At 35.1% G+C, this 9,065-nt stretch overlaps 2 protein-coding genes across 6 annotated transcripts in view; one reads left to right on the top strand and one right to left on the bottom strand.

Annotated features, from left to right (window-relative positions):
• GRID2IP (Grid2 interacting protein) overlaps positions 1-9,065 on the top strand; it is an 898,914-nt gene that overhangs the window by 685,660 nt on the left and 204,189 nt on the right. The gene's annotated exons all lie outside the window — the stretch shown is intronic.
• ZDHHC4 (zDHHC palmitoyltransferase 4) overlaps positions 1-9,065 on the bottom strand; it is a 36,548-nt gene that overhangs the window by 14,558 nt on the left and 12,925 nt on the right. For 4 of the 5 annotated variants that reach the window (XM_074196798.1, XM_074196799.1, XM_074196797.1 and 1 more), the window contains 2 exons: positions 4,589-4,719; positions 945-1,018 (listed from right to left, as the gene is read on the bottom strand). In XM_074196798.1, coding sequence (XP_074052899.1) covers positions 945-1,018; positions 4,589-4,711 — 197 coding nt within the window. In that variant the 5' untranslated portion in view covers positions 4,712-4,719. Of the gene's footprint in view, positions 1-944; positions 1,019-4,588; positions 4,720-9,065 lie in introns of those variants that run through there. The other variant, XM_074196800.1, reaches the window with a different exon arrangement.

The raw sequence follows: 9,065 nt of genomic DNA on the forward strand, positions 1-9,065 counted from the left end.
ACTGTCTCAGGGAGAGAAGAAGGAAGGAAGGGAATGAGATACAAAATTTGGAACTCAAAACTTTAAATAAAAATGCAAAAAAATGAAGAATATTCCCTGAGCCCCTCCAGTGCTTAATCCTCCTTCACATATTTCAATTTTCCTTGTGTGATATATATTTAGGGACATTAGACAATGTAGAATGTAAGCTCCTTGAGGGCAAGGACTGTTAAATTTTTATCTCTGTATCTCCAGCTCCTATCAGAGGGCCTAGCACATTGCAGACATTTAATAAATAAATTTGCTGAATTGTATGAAATTGTTCATGAGCTCTTTGCTCACCAAAAAACAAAAAATAAATTGGTTGGCAACTCTTTTTTTTTTTTTTAAGGTTTTTGCAAGGCAATGGGGTTAAGTGGCTTGCCTAAGGCCACACAGCTAGGTAATTATTAAATGTCTGAGGCCGGATTTGAACTCAGGTACTCCTGACTCCAGGACTGGTGCTCTATCCACTGCGCCACCTAGCCGCCCCAGTTGGCAACTCTTGAAAGTGCCAGCATAGGGACAGCTAGGTGGTGCAGTGGATTGAGCACTGGCCACTGAGTCAGAAGGACCTGAGTTCAAATTCGGCCTCAGACACTTAATAATTACCTAGCTGCTGGGGAGGCTAGGTGGCACAGTGGATAGAGCACTGGCCCTGGAGTCAGGAGTACCTGAGTTCAAATCCGGCCTCAGACACTTAATTACCTAGCTGCGTGGCCTTGGGCAAGCCACTTAACCCCATTGCCTTGTGAAAAACAACAACAACAACAACAAAAATAATTACCTAGCAAGTGCCAGCATATAAGAGAAGTACTTGATAAAAAAGTCCCAAATTTATCAATAATTTTCCTAAAGCAAGTGGAAACAATAACTTACAAATGAAGCCAGGAAAAGTATAGGTAAAAACTCCATTTAATAAATACCGTGTATGGAAGAAGTGATGAAATACCCTTTGCGTAGCTCCTTGAAGCCACTTTGGTATAAAACGTGAAAATACCTAAACACAAAGAAAATAAAGATAATAAATAATGTTCAAATAGCACAAGGTTTGTAAAGCATTTTATATGTTATCTCATTTAATCTTTGTATCAATCCAGTCTATTCTCATTTCACAGATAACCTCTCTGTGCCTCAGTTTTCCTAAGTAACTTGCCCAGTTACATAGCTAGTATATTTGAGTAGAGGGATTTAAAACCAAATCTTTCCAATTTCTATATTCTATCTACTCTATACCACAAAGTTTTTAAAAGGAACCCCAGGATTTAGTATTTTGAAATGAATGAAATTTTTATACAAGAAATAGTTTCACCATTAGAGTCTCTTAATTACAGTTTGAAATAAAGCAGTCCACTTTCAACTTCCTTTGTAGTTATGAGTTTTAATGTTTATAATATTTTGAAGAAATAAATCAATTTTAAAAGTGTAGAATGGTTATGCTACATGCTAAAAAATTATGCTGAAACAACTCAAGAAATATTTCCCAAGAATCTCTGTGGATCAACTGTTTTTCTTTTGCTTTTTTGAGGAGGTGGTATTTGACTAGACAGCCCCAGCTGCTGGATAGGAATGGGTGGGATGAACATGCTAACTGGAGCTTCCGTCTTGTCTGGTCCACTGCACAATGCTTTGGCAATAGGGGCACCACCACTTGTTTCTGCCTCACTTCTTCTCAGAATTCCCTCCCAGGAAGCTCCATGGCAGTTCTAAGCCCTCCCCCCCAAAAATTTAACATCAATTAAAAATCATGACAGAGGCAGAAATGAAGAAATAAGAAGCAAGAGATAACCTCTGAAAGAAGCTCTCAAAGAAAATTTCTGATCTTCTAAATGGTCACAAGAAGTCCAACACAAGGAAAATTCAAATTGAGCAAAAATAATACAAAAAAGAAAGTTTATATATCATTAATATAATGAACTTCAGAATAGTCATTAAAGTTCTCTAGTTCAATGTTTGGAAGCCTGAAAACATCTGGACCCTTCCAGTTTATTTCCATACCATCATTAGGTGTAGGTCAGAGTTGTGGTAGAACTAGGGGATCTGAAAAGGCTTCCTGAAGGAAGCAGCATTGAATTAAGGCTTCAAGAAAGCTAGGAATTGGGGTGGCTAGGTGGCGCAGTGGATAGAGCACCGGCCCTGGAGTCAGGAGTACCTGAGTTCAAATCTGACCTCAGACTCTTAATAATTACCTAGCTGTGTGGTCTTGGGCAAGCCACTTAACCCCATTTGCCTTGCAAAAACCTTTAAAAAAAAAAAAGCTTGGAATTACAAGAAGTAATCACAGGCATGTAGAATGATTTGTGCAAAGACAAAAAAAGGCAGGAGATAGAAAAGTCAAGACAGAAAGTCAAGTTTAAGGAATAGCATTTAGATTAGTTTGGTGGAAACCTGGAATGTATAAAAGAAAGTGAACTCTATCTAGACCTATTCAGACAGACTAGAGACAAACTGTGAAGTTTTAAAAACTTCAAACTGGAGAGCTTATCTTAGAGGCATTAGTCAGTGAAAGAAGATTGAAATAGAGAGCAAAATTGACCCTTGCTATACTAAGGCATGTTTGGCTACTGAGCAGAGGTTGGTTGGAGAGGAGGGAAGCTTGAGGCAGGGAGACCAGTTAGGAAGCTATTTGAAAGGTATGTTTGAGAACCTGAGTAAGAGTGGAGAGAAGAGGATGAATATAAGAAATGTTGGCAAAGTAGGGAAAGTGAGGCCTGCAGAGGTCAAGAGACTTGCCTAGGATCACACAATAGCATTCTCTCTGAATTCAAAATAATTTCCATTATAACAAGTTGCCTCTGCTTAGTTTCCTACCACAAGAATGACTCAGTTCTTCATCATGTAAGGAGAAAAGAGAAAAGAAATCAAGATTCTATTAACTGCCCTCATCTCTATCTCTTGAAAATGGAGGTATATCCTGATTTTTTTATTCATCAGTGACAGTTAATGAACTCTTTATTATCTTTTTTAATTGTTTGTCTTTTTAAGACCTACATATTGTTTTTGTTGTTCTTTTTAAAGAAAACCTTCCTTTTTTTCCTAATCTAAACTGTACCTCTTTTTGTCTTTCTAAAGGTATCTCTATTTTTAGCTTACTTCAAAGAGTAGCTTCAGTGAATTTATTTTATGTGTGCTTGCCACTTTGGGGTCATGGCTTCCTTCTCTTCTATTTTCAATTTATTTGTTATTATCAATTGATCCTTCCAGAATTTGATACTAGTACTGTAGATTCATCCAAACAACAATTAATTACAGAAGAGAACAAAAAAAAAGAAGCAAACTAGTAAAACAAAACAAAAACAGTGTTAAATGAAATGAAATTTTCCTTAAAGTCATTTAAGTTGTGACTCATTTGGGAGTTGGGGTACTGATAGTAGATTCAGTACACAGATATTCAACAATTCTTGAAATAGTTAACTAATTGTCAAAAGAATGACAGGAATGAGTTTCTTAATTTAGCTGAATGGAAATCAAACAGCCTAGCTAGAATTAATATTGCAATGGATTTTACTGCTTGTTTCCTATGATTTTCTGCTATATTGGGAGAAATGTTTGTCCTTTCATTTTTTTTTTTGTTTTAGGTTTTTGCAAGGCAATGGGATAAGTGGCTTGCCCAAGGCCACACAGCTAGGTAATTATTAAGTGTCTGAGGCCAGATTTGAACCCAGGTACTCCTGATTCCAGGGCTGGTGCTCCATCTACTGCACCACCTAGCCACCCCATGTCCTTCATTTTTGAAGATCACAACATCAGGGAGGTACTGCAATTGTAATTTAAGACCATACCAGATATGACCAATTCCTTTTTTTTAGGATTGGGAAAAGGAAATGGAATGAAACAGCATTGAAACCTAGGCTTTATTTCTCAATTAAGCAATGATCTATTATATGACCATTTAAAAGTTACCCAATCAATTAAGTCAGAAATTATAAACATGTCCTTTTCCTAACATAGAAGGTTTCATAGAATAGGATTTTCTTCTAAATTTAAAGATACAGTATTCATAAATAAATTTACAATCCAGTCTGGCTATCTGTTTAGCGTCAATCAGAGGTACCATAATCCAGAATGAGCTTCTGTTGGCAGCAATTTTTTTTTTCACTGATGGAGAGGATCTCATGGCATTCGCTGTCATACCTGTTCTCATACTACTCATGGGTTCATGTGAGTTTGTATATGTATATGTATATGCATATGCATATGTATATGTATATGTATGTATTTATACTCACATATCATATTTGACTGTTGAAAAGACTTATTCTGCGGAGCAATATTACAGAATATCTGGGAAAACTGACTGAAGATGTCAGAGGAATCACTAATATCATTTCCTTAAGCCTATGAGACTCAATTTCTTTTAAGAAAGATATTCAATTATATTAAAGTAATAAAAATGTTTTGTCATATGGTATTACAATCTAAAAATAACTTCATAAAAATATTTTTTTCCATTTATTGACACTGTAGAAAAAGAATCTCTTTAGGCTTAGGAAAAAATTGGTGAGATCAGGAACAACTATTAAATAAACTCATTAAAAAATATGCTTCTTTCCTATGTTTGATCTATTACCTGTGATTCATCTGTCAGGATCTCTTCTGCAAAATTATGGGTTCTTTTGGAATATAGGCAAAGTAGTAAAACACTAGTCAGAACACAGACCAAGTAAACCAGGAAAAGGACTAAAAAATCCATCTTGAGTGCTGTAACAAAATAAAAACAAGTGTGTCAGTATTTTTTATTGAAGTATTTACTAACTTTCTATATGCTGAGACACAAACAATTTAAATTATTCTTCATGACTATATTTCTTCAGTTCTTTAGGATAGATCTCTCTTCTCTTTGTTTTGCTTTTGTAGATAAAATCTTCACTTCACTGAATCCCTGAATTTTCCTTTCTAGTCATCCCAAAGAAACTTTGAAATCTATGTGAGGCATATATAACCTATATCAAATTGCTTAACATCTTAGGGAGGGGGGAAATAAGGGAGGAAAGGAGAAAATCTAGAGCTTAAAATTTTTTTAATTGATTGTATATGTAATTGGGAAAAATAAAGTAGCATATTTTTATAAAGAAATTTATATGAAGATATGCCTTTAGGTTACTATACCACCAATTGATAGTTTTCACTCTCCTCCCAATTTAAAACTGAAACTTTTTAATAATTTCTCTAACTTCTTTTTTAAAATTATTTTTTGAATTTTACAATTCCCCCCCATCTCGCTTCCCTCCCAACCCCCCCCACAGAAGGCAGTCTGATAGTCTTTACATTGTTTCCATGCTATATATTGATCAAAATTAAATTTGTTGAGAGAGAAATAATATCCTTAAGGGAAAAAAATAAAAGTATAAGAGATAGCAAAATTACATAAACAGATACTTTTTTTTTAATTAAAGGTAATAGTCTTTGTTTAAACTCCACGATTTTTCTTTGGATATAGATGGTATTCTCTATTGCAGATATCCTAAAATTATCCCTAACTACTGCACTGATGAAATGAGCACATCCATTAAGGTTGGTCATCACCCTCATGTTGCTGTTAGGGTGTACAATGTTCTTCTGGTTCTGCTCATCTCGTTCAGCTTCAGTCTAAACTACTTCTTATAAAATATCTTTAACAGAAATAATTAGTAAGACAGAAAGTGATATACAGTATAGGATGTTTAGAAGTATACTTAATAGTCAAAAGTTATCACAGTAAGAATAACCAAGATAAAGTGATCTAACTTCAGATCATAAAACTAGTCAATTTAATTATGATCCTCTATGATAGTAGTTCCCCATAATAACTAGCAATCTGAACACAAAGTAATCTCCTATGACTCAATGAAACTGAGGGCTTTGAGCCTTCCTGAGCCATTCCAGAAACCATATACAACCACTATACCATTTTCCTATTTTAGGGTCTTACTCCTTTTTTTTTTTCCATTCTGTGGCTTAGTCAACAAAATTATTAAGCATCTACTCTATGCATGATATGTACAAATAAATATAATACAATGTAAAATGTTAAAGGGAAAAGGAGAGATTCAGACAGAATTCCGGGGAAACTGAGTGTATACTTCTTAAACACAGCATTAATAAGTGACAATTCTCTAACAAAGAATTCAAATTGCTTAGTTTAAAATATAAGAAAATTAGGTTATTTTTGGTCTTTATGCTTTTGGGCTAGAATGGTCTTTATTCAATTAAGGCACAGATAGTAAGATGGGGAAAACTATAATATTTGGGGAGGCTAGACTGACCTAAATGAAGACTGAAAGTGTAAAACCAAATGAAAAAGAGTATGGGTACTTTCCTGAATCTGAAAAAGATTTAGTGAGAGGAGATGACCAAACAGGAGGTATAGTGTCTAGGGGTGCTATGGGAGGAAGGAAATAAATTGATAATCCTTCATGACACAACCAGAAGTAGAAAATAGAGCCTCAAGGGGAAAATTTTTAGCAAAAGAAATATTTTTTTTTTTTGCAAGGCAATGGGGTTAAGTGGCTTGCCCAAGGCCACACAGCTAGGTAATTATTAAGTCTGAGGTCAGATTTGAACTCAGGTACTCCTGACTTCAGGGCTGGAGTTCTATCCACTTCGCCACCTAGGCTGCCCGGAAAGAAATATTTTCAGAACTAACAGAAGCAGTTCTTTTTTGTGGTGGCTAAGTTTCAAAAAGGTATAAATTGCCCTTTATAGGCAATTTGTGAACCACAAGTTCAAAGAGCTGTAATAATGCAAAAGCTCTATAATGTTCCAATTTCACAGGGTTAATCCTAGAAAACTAGGTAGACCCTGGGGGGGGGTGGTGGTAATCAGTCAGTCCCAATTATGGAGGAGCAGCAGAGATTTGAAAAAGAGGCAAGAGAGGAAAAACCCTATTTCTTTTTTTGAGGATGTTTCTAAACTAGTAGAGATGCACAATACTATAGATAAGGTTTACTAAGATTTAAAAATTTTACTTTAAACTTAAACACTAAAAACATTTCCATGCTCATAGAAGAGAAAAATTGGATAGCATATGAATTTGTAAACCTTTTATACTGCTTGCCTTTTTTTGAAAAAATATATAATAAATTCCTTGAGTTACTTTCAAAACTGTCCTGTTTATCTTTGCTTTCTTATGAAATACCTTCTGATCTCTTTTGTGTTTTAATAATGTTTCAATCGTGTTTTTTTAAAAACATAGCCACTGCTAATGATTCCCAACCTCAACTAAAACCATAGTGAAGGGAAAGATGGCTAACAAATAACCATGATCAAACAGAAACAAATCTACACAATGATTATTTCCAAGAATAGAACTCCTTCTGGTGCTTGAGTCCCTCAAATCTCTGCCAGAACAGAGGTAACCTACTTAATCATGGGTCTCCTGGGAAACAGTTGATAATTGCTCTTAGAAGGCTTTTAGAGTTGTTTTTCTTTACAATGCTGTTGTCATTGTATAAACTGTCCTGATTATAATCTTTTATCTGAACAAGTTCAAACTTTCTAAGATTTTCTACATTTATCTTTTAACATCTCTTAGGATATAACAGTAGTCAAGGCATCACCCCCTTGATACCATTGGTCTTCTTTAAAGGAAACATAAACATCTACCACCCACAGTACTACCTACAGATACTTGTTTCTCTCCCCTATGTGAAAGCTAATTATCAAAAAGAAATCAAACATTCCAATTGCTCAAATTGCCTTTTTAGATTTCTCTTCACTCTTATTTTATAATTCTAATTTCCTACTTTTCATCAGAAAAGCTTGAAAAGTCCTGTACTCCACAAAAGATCCATCCCCGCCTGAATGATCCTCAGCTTTGTACATGGGTTATGCTTGGTTATAAGTCTTTCTTATATGTCACCTTCTGGGACACCATATTTCTAAATTTCTTTTTGTTTAGTAAAATGCAACAACAGGTCTTCCATGATCCTGATTACTGCTCCCTGGGACTAGAATTGCTTCTTTTTAGATGCTACTTTTTTGAATGTAGGAGCTCTGGATTTTTGCATGTGCCTGGGAAATTCATTTAGGGGTTTCTTTCAGGAGGTGATTAATGGATCATTCCTATCTTCCACTTTGCCCTCAGGTTCTATTAGATCTGGGCAGCTTTCATTTATAATTTCTTGAAATAAAATGTCCAGGTTTTAAAAAATCAGTTTTCAGAAAATTTAATGATCTTCTAATTTGTCAAATGTCCCATTTTTCTCCTATTATATTAAGTCAATAATTTTTGTTTTAGTCATCTACTTTTTAAGGGGTCCATTATTTGGATAAAGTTTACCATGTTTCTTCTAAGCTATTCTAATTCTTTCCTTCAAAAATTTTTTTTTAATGTTGTTCCATTTATTCTACATATTCATGTAGTCCATGTGGAAAATCCATTTTCCCCCCTGAGTCTCTGTATTTATTACTGTCTTTGGATATTCGATTGCTTTTGGATGCAATAAATTTTTTTTTAATGGTGATGAGAATTTCCTTCAGTATTTATCTTTGAGCCTTAGCTCTTGAACTAGGGGCTTTTTATGCCAGGGTCAAATTTCTGGGACAATTGGCTCTGCTTGGTCTTGCCCTTTGCCACCTAGATTACTGCCTTGACCTCAACATCCTACGTTTGATGCTCTTTGGACCACTGAGGTACTGAATGCTGAGTTTTCAAAGCTCTTTGTGGTATCTCAAGGCAGAGTACTAGAAACCCCGGAATCTTGGGGTGTCCTGGTCTGAGGGATACCATGTTGCCACTGGTCACTGCTGCTCCTTGTGGCTTCTGGGGTCCACTAGTGTAGGATTCAGATTATCCTAGATTTCTTGTGAAAGCTCTTCACCTCTACTGCTTTTAAATATATATACACTGCATGCTAACACATTTCTCCAATCATAATGGCTTTGTTTGCCTGAGTTTTTGGTGCAGTTGATTTTCCTGCTTCCAATTGATCCTGGCTGGAAAATGTTTACCTAGATTTTAGTAAAGCATTTGATATAGTCTCACAGTATTTTTGTGGAAAAGATGGAGAACTGTACACTAACCAATACAATTAGGTGGATTCCAAATTGGTTGAATATCAAGACTT

The sequence above is a fragment of the Macrotis lagotis genome, chromosome 8 (genome assembly GCF_037893015.1).
Source record: "Macrotis lagotis isolate mMagLag1 chromosome 8, bilby.v1.9.chrom.fasta, whole genome shotgun sequence".
NCBI lineage: Eukaryota > Metazoa > Chordata > Mammalia > Peramelemorphia > Peramelidae > Macrotis > Macrotis lagotis.